Here is a 19,750-nt window from a genome sequence, read left to right on the forward strand (position 1 = left end):
GCCAGGAGCGCAGGGCAGGGGAAAGTCCTAAATTCAAAGACAGCGGGAGTCCAGAGCTTTGGAGCAGTTTTCCTCCAAAGGGGCTGAAGGGCTGGTGCCCCGTTTGTGAGGCCCCTGTCCGCTTTGTGCCTTATTGACGCATGATTTTGGGGAGGCTCTAAGGACCAAAAGGCAAGGGAAAAGGCCACTTTCTAAGTTGATGTGGTTACAAGTCCCAGCGCTCCCCGCTTCTGTGGGTGGGAGGGAGGCGGGAGTTGAGCGCCCAACCCCTCCCTTCAGCCTCCATTGGCCTTCACGTGTCCCCCATTCATTCATTCCTCAAAAAGCGGCACCAAAGTAGGCGGAGTCCTGGGCACCAGGGAGGGGCGTGGCCTGTTACCTTGTATTTCGGAACCGCAGAGGGCAGACCAGGTAAACCTTGTGGTGGGGCCGGGAGAGCTCCCGACTCAGGAGGAGTCAGGGGAGGCTTCCCGGGGGAGGTGACCCCAGGCCGAGACCCGAGGGCGAGTAGAAGCTGGCAGATGAGGGTGAGCGCGATGTAGGTGTAGGCCAGAATGTTCCGGGGCCAGGGCGCTGTGCGCAAAGGCCCAGCCGAGGGAGCGCGTGTGGCACTTCGGTGAGGCTGGCGTCCGGCAGAGGGACACACTGGACGTGTCGGCGGGGCCCCGGAGGGAGGGGCCGTCGCTGCACCCCGGGAGCTGGGATTTGAGTGTGAGGGCAGCAGGGAGCCACTGACGACTCAAGCAGGGAGGGTGAAGTGCGAGAACCAGCTTGAGCTTCCCGAGCCTTTTGGCTGCGGAGCGCCCACAGAAAGGCGGGGCTCGGGGGCGGGCGGCGGTGGCCTTCCTCCCTGTTCCCCAGTGCAGCCCCACTTTCACCGCCCCGTCCTGCGCCCGGGCCACGGTGGCAGCGAGACTGAGACGGAGACTGCCCGCTCCTGCCTCACCAGGGCGCTCCTGCAGCAGAGCCGCGCTCGCCTTGGTTACTCTGTCTCGGAGGCCCCAGAGTTTTCTTTGCGCCTCCAGGCCGGCTGGTGGGTGGACTCCGGGGTAGATTATTGCCTCAGATCCACCAGGAACTGGAGCGGGCGCTGAAGGGAAGGCTGGGAAGGGCCGGACCGGCGTGCCCAACCCACCCGTGGCCCTGGGTCTCATTTAGCTGAGAGGAGCGGAGAGACTCTGCTTCTCAGGGATGCTCGCGATCCGAACCCCTGGGTGCTGCTGTGGGAATGAAAAACCACACAGCTACCAGGGGAAACTGAAAGCTGTTCTTCAGGGAACTGCAGCATAATTACCACAAGTACTAGCAATTTTGTTCCTGGGTATACACCCTGAACCAAAGGCAGAGTCTTGAAAAAGTGTCCATACACGAAAGTTCACAGAAACCTTATTTGTAGGGGTCAGGAGGTGGGAGCAACCCAGATGCTGACAGATGATGATGAAGAACAAGATGTGGAATATTATGCAGCCTTGAAAAGGAAGGGCCTTCTGAGAGGTGGGACCACGTGGATGAACCTGAGGACCTTGTGCTATGTGAGATCAAAAGGACAAGCTTCCCGTCCTGATATACAAGACCAGGCAAATTTAGAGACACAGTAGCGGGAGGACAGCTCCCTGGAGCTGGAATGGGGAGTTGTTTAAGGGGTTTTAGTTTTGCAAGTTGAAAGGTGTTCTGGAGACTGACTTACACTTTTACACCGGAACACTTAGAGGTGGCTCAGATGATACATGTTGCTATGTGGTTCTTTTAAGCCACAATTAAAAATAACAATAAAAGAAAATAAATCAGATGATGATAATAATAGTAAAACAGCAAAGCAGAGGCTGGGGTGGGAGAAGGAAATCCAAAGCACTCCCTTCCTAGGGGGAGCAGGAAGCAAGAAAAGGCCAAGCAGAAGGGAGGGGCGGGTGTTAGAGTGGAAATTGTGTTGTGCCTGGGAGAAGCAGAGAGGAAATGCTCGCCTGCTGCCTGTCTCTCCCCTTGGTGGTTCCGAAAGTGCCCTGCACTTGTCCCTTGTTTTCTCTCCCTACGGCCAGTGGGCGGGGAACCCTGGGAGCCCAGTCCAGGAGCCTGGGTTTAGGGGCTGAAGAGCAGGAGGTACCGGGGAGGGGTCTCCTTTGTTTAAGAAAGGTTTTCTATCTAGCAGATAGCACTGCTACGCGGGTTAGGCCGTCTTGTGGGCAACGAGCTGTCTGTCACTTGAAGTCTTCAAGCTGGGATGCGATGACGGGCGGGTGGGAAGGAGAGCATCGGCGCTTGGTGCTGGGTAGGAGTGGGGCTGAGCTCTTCCAGGTCTTAGAGTTTATTATTTTGCACTTTTTAAATTCTGTGTTACCAAATCCTGAGGACAGGACTGGGAGTTTTGCTTATCGCTGACCCCAAGTGAAGTAAGCAAGTTAACCAGAACCCACCCCCAATAGCCTGAGCCTGAACTTTACCCCTTTTCCTCCCTGGACTGCTTGTTCAGAGTGGTAATTAACCAGCACACAGCTCACCTTGTGGTTAAGAAGAAAGGACAGGTCATGTTACACTGCAGCCTTAACCAGAAGGATAGGAATTTCCTGCCGGATCCCCAAAATTGGATTTTAATCTAACTTGCAATCTGCTTTTGTACCCCTGTGCTTGCTCAAAGATGAGATCACGACATTCTATTGTGTGGTTTACCCCTTTAAAAACTGGGGCTTCAGCTGGGCGTGGTGGCACATGCCTGTAATCCCAGCACTTGAGAGGCCGAGGCAGGAGGATCGCTGTGAGTTCGAGAGCAGCCTGGGCTACACAGTGAGTTCCAGGTCAGTCTCACCACACAGTGAGACCCTGGGCTTCCTTGCTCAATCAGTACCAAGGAAGACGGGAGCGCAAGCTCTCCTTGGTCGCCAGCTATTAGACTCCTTTACTTTGGACATCTGTGTGGCTGATTTTTCGTGGAGACAGCTATAACACAGCTTGGAATCAGGGTGCACGGCTGTGGCTGAGAATGAATTGGGGGGGCTTTGTTCCTTTCCTTCTGTGCGGCCCTCAACCACTCTCTGGATGCTGAAGAAGACAGGAGGAGGGGCCCGAGAGGTAGGGCAGCTTGGTGATTTATAAAGGAGCTTTTGATTTATTGGGCTCTTCCGGTCACTCTTAACCTTGCCCGTGGATGTAAGTCTTCTGGGAGCTGTAAGAAGTGTCTGTCTGTCTCTCTCCTCCAGAGACGTTGCTCTGATTGGCCTGTGGTGCTGGGCATCGGGATGGTCTAAAGCTCCCCGGAGATTCCAGCGCATGGCCAGGGTTGTGATCACTGCTGAATGTGCCAGATGCTGTGCAGAGCTCCTCATGTAATCCCCACAGCAAGTTTAGGAGTTGGGTCCCTGGCTGTCAGAGATTGGGCCTTGAACCCAAAGTTCCCTGGGGAACTTGTGTTAGAAATGCAAATTTCCAAGCCTCCCTCTGCACTTAGAGAAGAGCCCCTCTGGGGCTGTGCTTGGCGTCTTAACCTCCCTTGCTTTCGTTCTGAGGCAAACGCTAGACTGAGAACCCGAAGGGAGGTGCCGGGAGCCCCTGTTCATGAGAGGTGGGGAGATCTAGTCATTAGCTCAAGGGAACAGCAGAGCCAGGGATTCAAATCCAGGAGCCGTGCCTCTGTCCAGACCTCCATCCTTCCTTCCAACCTGTGGTCCGCTGGTCAAAGCAGAGAGGCATTGCACTACTTGTGGGTGTCCCTGGGGTCCCTCGCTAGCCCTTGGGCAATGCTTTCTCCTCCTCTCTGCATGGTAGCAAAGTTTAACTCCATTTGGAGCCCAGGTGAGAGCACAGGCCAGATCACCCCAGGGATCGTTCTAAAATGGTTATATTAGGAGCTTAAAATAGCTTCTGGCAGATGGCGTGTAGAATGGCGGACTGGAGCAGAGCTGCCTGTGACATTTACAAAGTTGTGTGTTTGTGCAAGCGCATGTTTGTGTGTGTGCCCGTGGCTCGTGCACCCACACGTGGGCTGGGGGCATGGCAGAGAGTTGAGGAACTGAGGAGGAGCAAAAAGGAGAATTAGGATGAGTGAGTCCGATCTGCCCAAGACTAAAGGGGAGAGGGGCTTCGAGGTGAGTTCGCTGTACTCCTGGGTGCGCGCTGGCTGGTTGGGTGGTGACTGGCAGAGGGAGCTCTCACATGGCTCTGGGCGCGGGGGACCCATGGAGCTGGTGTGGCCGAGTGTGGCAGAGTCCCGGGAAGCTGTAGGTTTTGCTGGGCTGTGACTGGAACCTGTGACTGAAGGTTAAGGGCTGACACCGGAGCCCTTGCTTCGTAATGAAGACGCTGGGTTCAGTTCCCTTACTTTAAAGGAAGTGTCTGTACAGGTACCTGCGAATCCCCTTTGAGTGCGGAGATGGTAGATGTTCATCAGTCTAATTCTCCCCGACAGGCCCTCAGATGGTTGTGGGTGGCTCTGTTTCCCTTGGCAACTCTCAACTGGAGCCCTGCATTCTGCAGCTTTAATTCTCAGACCTTCTAATGTACTAGTTCTTGACCTTTTTGAGTTTTGGATCCGTTTCTGAATCTTATTAAATCCAAGGTGCCCTCTCTCCAGAAACTTTGACATAAACCTACACACAGAGATCAGTCAGCGACTCACACGAGCCCAGAACTCTCTGCCTGTGGCCCCCTGGCTCTAATGGAGACCCTGGGCAGGATGGCCGTCCACTGACTCCCTTTAGCTCTTCTTCCGGTCCTGCCCCAATCTGGTTCCGGTCCCCGCTCCACCCCTCCCTGTAAAGAGAGTGGAGAGGATGATGCCTGGGCTTAGAAAGCCCGGGGCCTGAGCCTCTCTGAGGCTGGCTTCAGGGGCGACGTTGGGATTTCACCAAACACGTGGCCTTTGAGCTCTGGAACAGCGAGGTGTGTATTCGTTAGCCGTGGATCCTCTGCTTTGGTTGATTCGCCCCCAGGTACCCCAGGATCACCTGTTGGCTCTTTTTTTTTCTTTTGAAAGTGCCTCACTATGTAGTTCAGACTGACCTGGAACTCACTGTGTAGCCCAGGCTGGTCTCAAACTCACAGCGATCCTCCTGCCTCAGCCTCCCGAGTGCTGGGATTACAGGGGTGCCCCACCTCACCCGGCTTTGTTCCCTTTTTTTTGGTATGGGAGATTGAACTCTGGACCTTGTGCTTGTGAGGCAGGCAATTAAACCACTGAGCCAAACCCCCGGCCCGGCTCTTGTTCCTGTGCCCGCCGCGTGCCCAGCTCCTGTCATCCTCATCAGTATAAGCAAAACTGTGTCCTTCTCGTCCTCTGCACTTACTGCTGACTGCCTGATTCTGTCCGCTCTCGCACCCCTGAGCGGAGTGTGCCCACCCATGTCCTTGTTCTTTGTGTAGAAGGCAGGGCTCCAAGTGAACAGAGCATGGGAATTGGGATGAGAGGCCCTGAGTTCAAGTCCTAGCTCTCCTCTTACTGTGTGACCTTAGGTAAGTTATTTCAATTTTCCAGTCCTTTATGGGGGTAATAATAACCTGTTCAACCTAAGTCACTGAGACAGTACTAGGAATAAATGACAAAGTATTTTTACCAGTGAGCTCAGTCATCTGCTACAGCAGACCATCCATCATTCTTTTTATGTGTGTGTCTGGCACTGGGGATTGAAGCCAGGGCCTTCACACTAAGCCACTCTACCAGCCCTTTTCCTTTTTTTTAAAAAAATTTTGAGCAGAGTCTTGCTAAGTTGCCAACTTTCCCAGGCTGGTCTTGAATTTGTGATCCTCCTGCCTCAGCCTCCTCTACATATTATTCTCATCACATAGGTTGAGCTTGGCTTCTTTCTTTCCGCCTCACAGGCTGACATCCTGGCCCTCTTTGATTCCTGAGGATGGCAACAAGAGGAATAATAATTCCTTAGCATTATCTTGTTGCTGAGGAAGCCACCATTTTCAAACAAGAGCTCTAAGATGTCCTGAGGGAAGGCACCCTGGGCACTTTTTGAAAGGGGTCTCGAGCCCCCTTTGGGTGCCCCTTGCCCAATTATGCCACTCACGCACCGAGAGGTCCGACAGGAGATCTTTATTGTAGGGGGTCGAGCGGGAGGCAGGAAGGCAGAGAGAGAGAGAGAGAGAGAGAGAGAGGGAGGAGAGAGAGAGAGGAGAGAGAGAGGAGAGAGAGAGGAGAGAGAGAGAGGAGAGAGAGAGAGATATAAGAGGAAGTGCTGGGATATTTATAGGGCAGGCAACGGAAGATCTTTCCTTGAGAGAAGCGGTCTTTATTATCCTATAGCAAGCCAGGTTGCCTTTTGAATTTCGCGCCTTGCAGAAGCTCTAGTTTCGCGCTTTTACAATTTCGGCGGGAGAAAGGACTCAGTCGGGGAAGAACCCGGAAGTAAGATATAAAATGGCGGGGAGCGGGGGATTATATTTTGACATGTGCGATCTCCTAACACTTTTTGTGTGCCCAGTGCTGACAGTGGGAACAGGGAGCTGTGATGACTGGAAATTTCTACAAAGACAGAGGTGCTCTGGGCCCTTTGGGGACTGCAGAAAAGGGAGCTTCAAGGAGCACAGGGCTGTTGCAGCAGTGGTGGAGGAGGTGGTGGGCACAGACTCTGACAGGGAGGCCAGCAAGGGACCCTGGCCCTGGAGGGCTCTGTGGGGTGAGGGTGAGACAGGCCACCTTCCCTAGCCGTTGGGAGCCGGGTGATGGGGACACCTGCCTGGTGTGCTGTGTCCGCTGTGTCTGGCTCCTGATCTGCTGGCTGACGCCTGTGGCCCAAAGCAAGTGAAGCCCAGGGGTAAAAGCTGATAAGGGTCTTAATTCCGACCAAAAAGAAGGACTGAGCTGTGAGCAGGGTGATCCGAACCTCCAGGGGAAGCCGCTACAGCAGTTTAGAGTTGGTGGAATCCAGGGAACGAAAAGGTGAAGGGTGCACGGTCAGACTTGTGCCAAAGCGGTTTCGAAACTTTGAGAAACAGAGCCGCCAGCTGTGGTTCTTCCGGTTATAGCACTGAAGAGGTTTTAGTCCCGGTCCTGACCATGAAGTTGCAAATTATCCCGAGGATTTGTTTAAAAAGAGGCCAGTCTCTAAAAATAAAAGTGGCTGCACAGGGAGCTCTCTAATGCGCATATCTAGAAGTTCTAATGTCCTCAAAAATTTTTGACACACTTTTTAAGTATATGAATTTGAATATGGTAAAGCAGACAGGTTAACGACTGAGCACTTGGAATCAGACAGTGTTTGAATCTTGGCTGTGCCGCCTTCCAGCTGTGTAAACTTGGCATCATTTAACCTTTCTGGGCTCCAATATTTAAATCTGTCCCATGGGGATCGTGGTATCTACTTTCTGAGGTGGCAGTGAGTGAAACAATGGAATCTGCTGCGGTGGCCAGCGCACGGTGGGCGCTGAGCCTGTGTTAGACAAAGGAGCCTGCAAGTTGCCTTTGGTAAAAATCACCTGGAGGGGAGGTAGACGTCGTGCCTGGGCCAGCCGTGGCATTGCATCGCTGGCAGAAGGGCACGACAGTGACTCCCTTCTGTCACAGCTATGTTCCTGGGAATGACGTGCTTTGGCAACAAATTTAACTCAGGTGGACTCGAGGCCAATTAGAGCCATTCCTGATGCACTGCAGATCTTCCAGGCGAGAAGGCAGAACTTGGGTCAGTGCAAACTTTGGAGACATGGCGATGGGCGAGAAGCTATTGAATGAATACTTTTTGGCTTCCGTTTGCAAAAGTAGGGAAAAGATGGACTCAGAAAATACAGAGTGTGTTTAGTGTCCAGCCCCAGAAAAGTGCTAGAAGAACTTTGAGAACCAGTTGCTCCACTTTTGCCCTTGTGCACCCCAAATCTTTGGGCTGCCTTCTCCATCTAGCAGCCAGATGGATTTCATGCCATATCTACCCAGCACCCCTCACATCCCAGTGGCTCCCCTCTTCCCGGAAGGCAGAGCCAGAGTCCTTACAGGGGCCTACAAGGCCCAATGGGGCTGCTACTGCTCTGACCACGAGGCTGCTCTTCCCTCTGCCTCTCCAGTCCCAGCGCAGCCATCTCCTTGCCCTTGGCCTTCGCCCTTACTGTCTCGACCACCCTTCCCCAGATAGGAAGTGCTTGGTGGTCTCCTCAAGTCTGCTCAACGAGTCCATTGGTGACCACCCTATTTAGGTTCCTCTGCCTGACTTTTCTCTCATAGCACTTATTATGATCCAACATATTGCATATTTTTACTAATTTCTCCTCCTCATCAACTTTCTCCTCTCACTAAAATGCAAGGCCCTCGGGCTCAGCAATTCTTGTCTGTATCCCTTGTTTCTAGTTGTGTTCTTTAGATATTTGTTGCTGGCACAGGAGGGAGGAAGGAGGCTTGGGTGTCCTCAGAGAGCTACTTTCCCAGCATCACCACCCACCCGTTTCCCCAGGACTGAGAAGGTTCTTGAACATGGGACTTTCAGTGCTAGGACCAGGAAAGTCCCAGTTGGTCACCTGCACTAGACCAGCCAGTCTCATCCCTCTGTGACACAGCGATGCATCTGAGTTCCCAGGAATGCCACACTCATTAACCCCTCGTTTTGTCACAGCACTCTGCAAAGCCTGCCTGGACAGCCCAGTGGATGAGATGCAGAAACATGAGCTGCAAGAGGGAATATTTAGGTGGTTTGCAGTAACCGAGCAGCCAGATGTGTTGATTCATGGACGAGGGAAGGCTGCGGGGAAGGCTGCAGCGGGCAGTCACAGAGCTGTCTCCCAGCCCAGGTCGGTCTGAGCCGTGGAGAGAAATGCAGAAGGCAGGATGGAATGTCCAAGTGGCATCACGAGGGAGGGAAAACGAATATGTTCAGTCCTGAAATCATCTCAGTAGATGTAAAAGACAGGCCCTAAGTAGCAGCTTAAGATCCAAACAGAAAAAGAAGGTCACAGTGGTGCGCACTTGTGATCCCAGCAACTGGGGAGGCTGAGGCAGGAGGATTGCAAGTTCAAGGCCAGCCTGGGAAACTTAGTAAGATCTTATTTTCTAATGAAAAAAAAAAAAAAAGCTGAAAATATAGCTCAGTAGTAGAGTGTTTCAGGGTTTAGTCTGTAGTATTTCAGGAAAAAAAAAAAGGCTTAAATAGAAGCAAATCTTGTTTTCTATTTAGGATTTAAGAAAAGACAGCAATCTTAATGTATAAGAGAGGCCAGGCCTACTGTACTTGGCATGTTACAAACCCGACTCGGCCTTGGTCCAGAGTGAAAGTTGACTGTGAAGGCCGCATGGGCTGTGTTCATAGACATCAGGCCGAGTCAGGGTGGTGAGGCCACCGTGGCCCCTCCTGGTGGAGCTGCACCTGGCCGAGTGCCTTGCCCAGGGGAGGCTGCTCAGTCCCACCTCTTTCAGAACATAGCAGCCCCGGAGGGCCTCTTGCTCCCTCTCCCTGGCCAGCTGTCCCCGAAACAACTTCCTGCTCTCCAGAGAAAGAGGTCCTGAGGCTTTCTCTTCCTCACCCCATCTTACCTCACTTAGTTCCCTGGGGGGAGCCCACAAGCTGGGACCTGGGGTTCAGTTAAGAGACAGAAAAAAGTCCCCATGACCTTTGCCCTGGAAGAAGAGATTCATTTTTGAGGACCGCTGGTAGCTGAGGCAGAGCAGTGGGGTCAGGACCTGGGAGCCAGGGTGGCCCCATGAGGCCGGTGACTTCCCAGCAGGGCCATAGGCAGGCGTCCGACGGAAACAGGGGAGATCAGAGGAGCAAAGGGTCCTGGGGACCCAGACACTTGCCTGCCCACCTTCCAAACGTAGTGATCTTCCAGGTTTGGGCTGGGGAGACCTAAGGCCTTGGTCTCTAGATCTGCTGGTCTCACTTTCTACTGCGCCGACCCAGCCTGGGGCTCTTTAGGAGGCTGAGCGGGAGGCTGTGGGGTTGGTGCTGCCGGAGCGTTTCAGGGCACAGAAACTTCATTCTCCACATCACATGGGTCAGCCAAGAAAGGCAACAACTGCTGATCAGTCCCCAGAAAGAAGCGGAAAGGGGTGAATCCGCCCAGCTTTCTGTGCCCAGTGCGGACCCTGCCAGCTCCACAGGCCGGCTCCAGTCAGTCAGCAGCACTGCCCAGCCCCAAACTCATCCAGAAAGCACCTGAGCAGCACTAGGAGTTGCTGCCCGGAGGTGTGCAGAGGAGAGGGAATGGGCATGTGACTACAGAAAGCATCTCTGTCCCCTTCTGCCACCAAAGGTCCCATTTCCTGGGAAGCATCCACAGAGGGGCTCACTGGCTTTAGGGCGTGGGTCACTAACATGGGAGAAGCGCAGGGTCCATCCTCCAGCCCTTCCCCCATTCTCCTGCTGTCTACCAAGAAGCCAGGGCTGGGCTGGCGTGACAAAGTGTTGTCTCCAGTCTAGCAGGGTCAGCGCCACCTAAACACCTCTTAGAAATGCACATTCTCAGGCCCAACCGGCTCCTCCATATCAGAAGGTCTGTGTGTGTGTGTGTGTGTGTGTGTGTGTGTGCGCGTGTGGGACACACTTATGTGCCCAGCCGTCTATGCTGAACAAGCCCTACAGGAGGTCTGTTGCAGGTCAGAGTGTGAGACGCCCTGCCCAGGAGGAAGGAGGCTTCTAAACCTCCACCTAAACCTGCCGCCCCCGGCTCCGGTGAGCGGTCTCATCCTGGGCCCGTGGGTCCTTGATCTTTCCCCGGTCTGGCATCCTCCAGTGTATATTTTGCAGTCTTGCTGGCGGCTCAGGTCTGCTTCCAACAAGGCTGCTGTGTGTGTTCTGTGACACAGGGAGACGCTCCCGGGCCCTCAGTGTGGCTTCTTGCCGGGTTCAGAAACCCATACCTTTCCCCAGTTTATCTCAGAAGCAGAGCGCAGTTGCCCAGTGGCTTCCGGCTCTGACGTTGCCCCTCAGTTGGCCTGCACCCTCTGCCCTTGGCTCTGTGGGTTTTCCAACAGATGTTCCTCTTCATGTTCGGATCTCAGAAGTGAGTTAAAGAAACACACAGCTGCAGCAAACCAGACTCAATGCGAATTATACCAAATCGGAAGGGAAAGATGAATGCAGAGATTTCCCTGTCCCAGAGTCTGCCCCTCCTCAAATCCTCTGGCCCCCATGCCCACCTCGTGCCCCAGAGAGCCAAAGTTCTTGCTGTCTGGATGAGTTGCAATTCTCTGCATGTCTCTGCCTCTTGGGTCTGTTTAATTAGAAATAGGCCGGGAAGTGCTTCTGTGCACCGGCATGTTAATTGCTTATCAGAGAGGAGAAAGGGTGACCATGTTTGCTGATGGAAATTTCCGCTCCTGCTCCATCTCTGGGCTTGTCTCCCCTTTTGTCCCACCCTCTGTTGCTCTCCCTCCCTCCCTTCCTGCTGGTCATCACCAGCGCCTCCTGCTCTCTAACCCTCCTCCCCCAGCTCCCCTGCTCTGGGCTCTGGAGGCTCTCAGGGGCTGAACAGACCCAGGGACCAGAACCCAAACCAAAAAGGCAACACTACCACACCCCTCTCTTCTCACCCTCAGCACAGCCCAGGCCTCAGCCCCTCTGTCCCCTCCAGGCTTTGAAACAACCCCAAAGCAGAGAGCTCTTTCCTCAGACTCAGTATGGAAAGGACTCTTCCCTTTCCCCTCTGACTGTTGTTGTTATTATTGTTTATTTTTATTTTTTACAAAACAGGAGAAAAGAGTGAATTGGGTTGGGGTGACACGTTTCTCCACAAAGGTACAAAATTGCCTATAGAAAGTCAATCCCAAAGAGCCCAGGCTTCAGAGATGAGGCACCCAGGGCATCCCTCTCCCTGGATGTCCTTCAGATCCAGCAGGGGCCACTCTTGCTTTGGGGGGCACCCCTGAGATGGGAAGGCGAGGCCTCCTCAGCCCTTGCCCGGGAGGGTAGTGAGCAAGCAACTGAGACTGTACAGAGAGAGGAAGAGGAAACAGGTGCATCCTGCGGGCCGAGGGCCTGGGGCACAGGCAGGAGACAACCGAGCAGAAGCCCAGTGCCTAAGCAGCCTCTAGGTGTGTACACAACCAGAGTCCTTCTGTGCCTCGGAGACATCCTCAGAATGGCAGCAGAGGACCCCCACAGGTAAGAGGAACTTTCTGGAGGCCACAGGAGCGACCCCTGAGCCACAGAGCCCCATCTGTCATGGTTCAGCTGCCCTGCCTCAAGCACACAGGTCCAGCCACTTTCCTGGAAGGGGATTTAGCCCAGATCGCTTCCCCTTTGGTGAAAAGTAGTCCTAGTTATTTCTCTGCTGCCGAGAACTGGCTGAGCTTCAGGAATTTCGAGACAGTGGTGGTAACAGTGTCTCCCCCTCTGATCTGGACAGCTTCCTCCCCGGATTCCAGGGCAGAACAAGGGGTGCAGACACTACCCGGACAGAGGGGGCGCTCCAGCCCCAGAAAGCCCAGCCTGGAAAGAGAGGCTGCCCACCCACCCGCTGCCGGGGCTGGCCCAGGCGGAGGTAGGCTGCAAGCCCAGCTGCCAGCAGGAGGACAGCGAGAGCCAGGATGGCTATGAGCCCAGGCCGGTCCCCTAGGGCTCTGTGACAAGGAGTGGCCTCTTTAGTCCTGGCCCATGCACAAGCCAACTCGGTGTGGGCATCAGCAAAGGCCACTTGCAGGCAGGCCCAGTACTCTGTGGCCGGTCGGAGGCGGGTAACGTTGTAGCTGTGGGTTCCCCGGGGCAGGCGAGCCAGAGCAGGTGACCCCTGGCCCCGGAGGGCAGAGGTGCTAGACCAGGTGAGTTTGGTGGACACTGTGTTGGGTAGGGGGACCCAAGAGAGCAGGATGCGATGGGGATGAGTCTCCTGCGCCTGCAGCTTCAGTGCCCGTCCCTTGTCCCTGCCTGGCTGCCGCGGAGCCCTGCCGACCAGCACACTGACCGTCTTGGTGTCAGCCCCCACCAGGTTCTGGGCCACACAGGTGTACAGCCCTGCCTCTTCCGCGGTCACCCTTCGAAGCTCCAGGGTCCCCTCGGGGTACACCCGGTACCGCCTGCCTGTGTGGGCAGGTGCCAGTCGCACCCCGGCTGGAGTGACCCAGTAGATCTCCGGCTCTGGCTCAGCCAGCGCCCGGCAGTGCAGTGCCACAGTCTCTCCGCTGGCCACCTGGAGGCTCGGGGGGAAGCTGCGGGGGGAGATGAGGGGCAGGCAGTGGTCTGTCATCTCCCGGAAGGACACCTCTCGGACCGGGTGGCGCTGGAGGTCAGGGGGCTCGGCGCACATGGTGGACTGTGGCTCGATGAAGCGGACACGGGTACCCGTGGCGTTGGCCCACCGGATGACGCAGTCGCAGCGGATGGGGTTGCCGTGGAGCCCCACCTCCTGCAGGTTGGGCAGGGCCTCCACTGTCTGCTGGTGCAAGGCACTGAGAGCATTGTTGTTGAGCATGAGGGTCTCCAGCTGGGGCAGGTGGCGGAAGGCGTGGGGGTGCACGAAGGACAGCCGTGGATTGTTGGTGACATCCAGCTTGGTCAGCTCGGGGAGGTTAACCAGGGCGAACTTGTCAATGGAGACCAGCTCCTCCATGTTGTTCAGCCCCAGCTCCTTGAGGTGCAGCATGTTGGCAAAATCCCCCGGGCCCACCCGCTGCAGTGGGTTCTTGTTCAGGTCTAGAAACTTGAGCCCGGGCACCTGCTCCAGGGCCCGCCTGGGCACCCGGGCTAGCTGGTTGTCATAGAAGGAGAGGCTCTCCAGGCTCTGCAGCCCCTCCAAGGCATAGTCTGAGATCTCCTGCAGGCTCATGCCCGCCAGCACCAGGCTGCGCAGGTTGGCCAGGGGCCGGAAGTTCATGTCCAGGATGGCGTCCACCTTGTTGCCGCCAATCATGAGGATCTCCAGGTTGGGCAGCATCTCGAACCAGCGGCTGTCGATGGCCCTCAGCAGGTTGGAGTTGAGGTGCAGACGCAGCAGGTTGCCAAGGCCCTCGAAGGCCCGGGGGGCAATGCGGTAGAGCTGGTTGTGGTTGAGATAGAGCTCCTGCAGCCCGGCCAGCCCCGCGAAGCTGCGGTCCTCCAGCCGGGTCAGCTGGTTCTCCTCCAGGTGCAGGCTCAGCAGCTGCGGCAGGGCCCGGAAGTCGCAGTCCCGGGCATCTGAGAAGCTGTTCTGAGACAGGTCCAGCTCCGTGAGGTTGGCCAGGTAGGCAAGCTCGCTCTGGTCCACACGCACGATGCTGTTGCTCTGCAGCAGCAGGGTCTGTGTCCCTGCAGGGAGTGCGGAGGGCACCGCCGTCAGGAACAGGTCATTGCAGTCCACCGTGGCGGCCTCGCGGTAGGACGAGCGGGGTGTATACCAGGGCCGGATCTGGCAGGCGCACTGATGTGGGCAGGGCACACGCCAGGGCACCACGGGCACAGCAGCGGAGGCACCAGCCACCCACACTAGCAGGAGAGGGGCCACGAGGAGCCTCATGGTGCAGCCGCAGGGCAGGAGCGCATCCACAGGAAGAGCCCGGTGTCCTGCTCTTGGGTTCTGCAGGCTGAGGATCAGCAGCCCTGCCGGGGCCCAGGGAGCCACCCTCCCAGGGCAGTCATTCTAGGCGAGGCTGGGCAGGCGCCGCTTGCTGCCCTCCTGGGTGTGGCTTCTCATCCTCATGCTCCAGGGCCTGGCCGGCTCCCTCCTCGCCACAGCCCATCAGGGGCAGCCCTGGAAGGAGAGGATGGAGAACGAAGGTGAGGGCGGCAAGCAGAATCCAGCCCTCCCTGGTTCCACTCAAGGAGCCAAAGGAGCAGCAGAGGCTGCAGGCCTCTTGGGTTCTGCCCTACACTCCTTAAGGCTCTCGTGCCTTTTTCTACAGCCTGCGCAAGTGACTATGAATCTTTAGGGACGGGCCCTGAGATTAACTCAAGGAAGGCGTGCGTATGTGTGCGTGCGTGCGCGTGTGTGTGTGCATGTGGGGGGTGGGTGTGTATGGGTGTGCGTGTAAGCGGCATGGATGAGCTAGAATCGTGGTCATCTTCGGAGACCTTCTGAGCCAGAGAGATGAGGAATAGATTCTCTCACCTTCCCAGGCTCTTTGTTCCCCCTCCCTGGCTCACTGGGTAGATGGAAGATACAGTGGTAGTTTCTAGGCATCCCTCTGGTGGGAAGGGAGATGGTGCCAACAAATGCAGCTTCTAAAATGTGGGATGAGGGCGGGGATAGAGCTCAGTGGTGCCACGCCTGCCTGGCAAGTGCAAGGTCCTGAGTTTGATTCCTGGTACCAAACAAACAAAAAAAAATTTCAAATGTGGGACAGTGCAGTGGTGAACGCCTATAGTCTCAGCTACTCGGGAGGTTGAGGTAGGAGGACACTGAGTTTAAGGCCAGCCTTGGTTACAGAGCTGGGAAAGACCAAACCAAACAAAATGTAAAAGGGGCTACCCAGGACTCGAGTTGAAAGACAGCAGACCAGGCCCCGCATCAGCACAGGCTGGGGAAGTGGGGCGCTGACCCCCGGATCTGCCTAGGCCTTCCTAGGTGGGGGGCTTTCCCTTTCCCAGCCACTTGCCAGGGCTGCCAGGAAGGGAAGCGGGGTCTTCCGATCCTGGTTCTGAGCCCCTCAGCCCCACAGGAGACCCTCTGTGGCCGACCCGGTCACTGCTGGCTTTTGGTTCCACTGCTCTTGCTCACAGCGCTCAGACTTCAAGTTCTGTCCCCTGTCAATCTGCCCTCGCTCGTCTCCTCCTCATTGTCCCCTAGACATCTCCCTTATTCTTCAAGACCCAAGTTCGGCAACCCCCAGACCCTGGAGGCCAGGGGGCTGGTTTGAGGCCAATGGTGCCCATGCTCCCTGTGGTCACAGCTCTGACCTCTTTGAGGTGAAAGCGGCGCAGGATAGAGCACTGACAGTGAACCTTTTAGAGCCTGAGTGCCCAAACTGCAAACCAAAACCCACCCATGTATTGGCCAGTGCCAACACTGCCCCTGTGTGCACTGTTATCGGATGCTCAGTGGCTGGGGCGATGCTGGGGTGACTTGGCTCCCGTGCCAGGAGGGCTCTGCCTGCCTGCTGTGGCACATGTGCCCCAGGCTTGCCACCACTGAGCTACGGCTTGCCTTGCTTATTGCTGAACCTGTGGCACAGGTTGGGCGCACCCCAAGGGTTTATTGTAGGACTCATGCTCGTCCAGGAGGAGGCCCTGCCACCCCCCATCTGGAATCTCAGCAACCCAGCTTCTCTCTTAGTCCTCAGGGCCAGGCCACCCAGAAGCAGGGCCTGCCTTGGCCTAGAACCAAAGATGGAAATGAAAAAGGCCAAACTTTGGGCTCCTGCCTCAGACCAGGCCTGGCTCTTGGATGGAGGTCAGATTCCAGGCAGATTTTCAGCTGCAGTTATCAAACAGTGCACACGCACTTACCGAGGACCTACTTTTGGCCAGGACTCCCTTCAGAGACTCTGAGCATCTCGTTCCCTTTATTCCTCATCACTGGCTACAGCACAGCACTCACTCCCTGGGTCCTGAAGCGGCCAAGGACTTGGCCAAGTCATATAGATGTCTGCAGCAGTGGACAAAAAGCAACCGGCTGTGCCTTCTCCTCCTTCCTTCTCCGTCCCAGGCCTGGCCCAGCCTGCCCTGGGCCCCTGGAGACCTGGGGTGCCCATTCCTGCTCCTTGGAGCGAGGACTCCTTACCAAGGAGCTGAGAACGCTTACAGCCGTGTCTCAGAGGCCCCTCTGCTGGCTGGAGGGGCTCCACGGCACCTTGTGGTGCTTCCAGGATGAGGGAGAGCAGAGCAGCAGGAGAGCAGCGGGCCTGTGTCTGCTTCCTGCTTTCCTTGGCAGCTATTTCGGAAGGTGGGAAAAGTAGCCGTGGCTTGAAAGGCGCATAGGTTTGCGTAGGGGTGTGTACGCAGACACGCACACCTCAGGGTAAACAAACACGCATGCACACATGCACGCACGAACGCCTGCCTGCACATGTGTGCAAGGGAAAGCCTGGGGAACGAAGCCTTCCAAGCCAGTGACTGGGGGTGCGGAGGGGGAGGGAATTGGGTGGTGTACATGGGGGTAGACAAGAAGTAGGGACCCCGAGAGGTTCCTGTCACAGAACTGGATCCAAGGCCTGTGGTCCTGCCACGCTCACACACCAGAGGCCACTGACTCTCATCTAGACTTGGCATGAGACAGCAGGCCCAGCCCCAAACGGATCAGGACTCAGAGCTCGCTCTACCACTTGCTAGCCTGCCTGGGAAGACTTTTATGCCTCTCTGAGCTTCTGTTTCCTTATGTATAAAGTAAGACTCATTAGAATTAAATGGGCTGAATGCGTTGCACATAGAGCTCAAAAATTCTTAGTTTCCTTCCAGTTCTGGCATCTCCCATGGTTGGGGACAGTAGATATTGGGTCCTAGGGCTCACTAAGCTCCACTGAACCCACCGACTGGTAAGTGGCACTGTCGCCCAGGTAGCTGGGGGCTGGGAGCAGAGATAGACAGCAGGTCCCCGCCTCCACAGAGTGCCACGTCTGCTGGGCAGGCAGGGCCCAAACGGCAAAATGACAAGGACAGCCCAGGACAGCTCACAGGTGGAGAGGAGGAGGAGAGCTCTGCCTGAGCACACAACCCTGACCTTCACACCCTCCCTGAGCCCACACCGCCCTCTCCCCTCCTCCACTTTTATTCTAAGTGCCAAGTCGGTGCAGAGTTCCCAAGAAACCACTTGAACTCAAAAACTCCAGCCCTGGTGCCCTTCTCCTGGTCCTTAGTGGCGGGGCAGGAGCCCAGGGCTGGTCTCTGGGGTCCAGAGAGACACAGTGCGGCTGAGAGCTCATCTTTACCTAGGACCCTGACCCAAAGGTGTGGCGCAGGCCTGGATGAGTCCTCCCTTGCTGGAGCACAGAGCCCTCCCCGTGCTGGGGCACACAACTGCCCTCCCACATCCGCCACTGTCTTGCGCACACCCACTCAGGCAGGCCCATTAGCAATTTCTACTGGGAAGCTGCAGAGGAAGCGAACTGTGTTCTCACTCTAATCTCCTGGGTAATCAGGAGTTCAGACTACTGTGTGCCCCTTCCCCCAGCTGGACCGAGAGCTCCTTGCTGCAGGGACCCCCAGAGCACCAAGTGTGGGACCTAGCAAGGACTGGGACTTGGGGATGGGCTACATAATAAAACACGGAGAACGCACATATACTACAGTCAGATGCGCAAGCCAAGAAGGGGCTGTTTAGTCTTATTTTGCTCGGGAGGCGACCGACACTCAGAAGGTTAAGTGACAGGTCGGAGGTTGCACAGCTTCTGTGCAGAGGGGTCGGGATTGGAGCCCAGGGTCTCCAGCTCCATAAGACGCCCCTCCAGCCCAGTCTCTGCAGGAAGAGAGCATCTGGAGGACCTGCCTTGGGTGCAAATCTCCCTGGGTCCTTAGCAGGTCTACCCCGACTGCCACCTGCGGGGCTTGGCTCCTGGCTCGGATGCCCTCGGGAGACAGTGGGGGCAGGGCACTTCCTGTGTGAGTGCAGGTGGGGCTGGAGCCACAGGGACAACAGCCAGCAGCTGCTCCCAGACCTCGGGCCATGCTCCACTGCCGTGATCGGCTGGCGAGGAGACCGCATGGTGGATCCGCAGGCCGGGACACAGGGCTGGAAGGTTATTCTCTTGAAAGAGCAGCTCTGCAAACCCTGATGGACTCCCTCCTCTAGGCAGCATCTCTGGGTCTAGCAGGAAGGGTAGAATTACCTCCTCCTGCACTTCCTGTTAAGCCCTTGGCAACATGTAAGGAAGAGTCTGGGAGCTGGAGCCTTGTTTCTGGTGCCGTCTCTGGCACAGCCCTGGGGCTCCTGCCTGCCTGAGACGGAAGCATGGCAGCCATTGTGCAGGCAGAGTCTCCCTGCCTCCTCCTCCTCGCTTTTCCCGCTCCTTCCCTCCTGGCATCCTGCCCAGCCCCAAGGAGCAGAGGGTCCAGAGGGAGGATGCGGAGGGTGATGGATTGCTTGGCCTTGGTGGCTGCAGTGCCAGGTCCCCCTCCCGGAGCTGCGGAGACAGACGGGCCGCAGAATTGAGGGCAGCGTGGATAAACTCAGGCCTGCTCGGCAGCAGGTGAGCACTGGGCGGGAAGGATGCATGAGGAGAAGCAGAAGCCACCCTCGGTACCCTCGGCCTGCAGCCCCTCCTGGGAGGTGAGCAGGCCCCTCGCTCCCACCTCAAGTTTAATCTCACACAAGCAGAAGCCTGGAGTTGGTGGAGACCTCAGTGTTTCTCCCAGAGCCTGAATTCCATAAATAACTTATGCGAAGGAGGGATGGTGGAGCAGAAGGAGCCTGGGCTTGGCGATCCGGGTCTGAGCCTTGCTCTGCCACTGCTTGTGTGACCTGGGCCAATGCACTCACCCTTAGGAGCCTCAAACGCCGGGGCCAGGAAATGGGGGGGGATCGCTGTGAGAGCCGCAGGACGTTAGGGGTACGAAGCGTCTGCATTTCCCCCATCCTTGTGGCCTCGGCTGCCACGGCCTTCTCCCCTCACCTTTTGCAATATTTTAGGAAACGTGGAGGTGTGAGACACACATGGGAGTGTGCACAGAGGACACCAATCCCACACGTGGACACCCGCGCAACCACCACTCGAATCTTTGAAACGGATCCCCGCTCTCCAGAAGGTTCCAACTGCCTCTTCCCAGTCCATACGTGGCTCCTGTCCACGCTGGCCTCCCATCATCGTCAGTTTTATCTTCAAAACCCAGAATTCCCCTTCCTTTTCCATCACAGCTTGAGATCGGGTCTTTGGGATTAAGTGACTCTGGCATTAAAAATCTTAAAACTCACTGAATTCATCCTCCTGCTTCAGAGTGGCCCTAACTTCTCGGTCTCACGAGGGACCAGCAGTCTCCAGGGAGAGAATGGGCGTTCT

General features: G+C 56.2%; 1 protein-coding gene and 1 long non-coding RNA gene across 3 annotated transcripts; one reads left to right on the plus strand and one right to left on the minus strand.

The window, feature by feature from the left end:
- The first annotated feature begins 348 nt into the window (after positions 1-348).
- Positions 349-19,645, plus strand: LOC117285601. Of its 2 annotated transcripts, none has more exons than XR_004516680.1 (3): positions 349-411; positions 1,397-1,494; positions 19,384-19,645. It is a non-coding gene; the product is annotated as an uncharacterized LOC117285601 (long non-coding RNA). The 2 variants fall into 2 exon arrangements; XR_004516681.1 differs by having other exon boundaries at positions 367-527.
- Lrrn2 (leucine rich repeat neuronal 2) lies at positions 11,563-14,560 on the minus strand. The gene has a single exon (XM_010613026.3). It carries the CDS (start codon positions 14,338-14,340, stop codon positions 12,205-12,207), a length of 2,136 nt encoding a protein of 711 aa, XP_010611328.1. The 5' UTR covers positions 14,341-14,560; the 3' UTR covers positions 11,563-12,204.
- Positions 19,646-19,750: the final 105 nt, after the last annotated feature.

The sequence above is a fragment of the Fukomys damarensis genome, unplaced genomic scaffold (genome assembly GCF_012274545.1).
Source record: "Fukomys damarensis isolate Sample0158 unplaced genomic scaffold, DMR_v1.0_HiC HiC_scaffold_11, whole genome shotgun sequence".
NCBI lineage: Eukaryota > Metazoa > Chordata > Mammalia > Rodentia > Bathyergidae > Fukomys > Fukomys damarensis.

Coding starts and splice junctions, on each gene's coding strand:
- Lrrn2 (XM_010613026.3), bottom strand. CDS start 14,340: ATGAGGCTCCTCGTGGCCCCTCTCCTGCTAGTGTGGGTGGCTGGTGCC.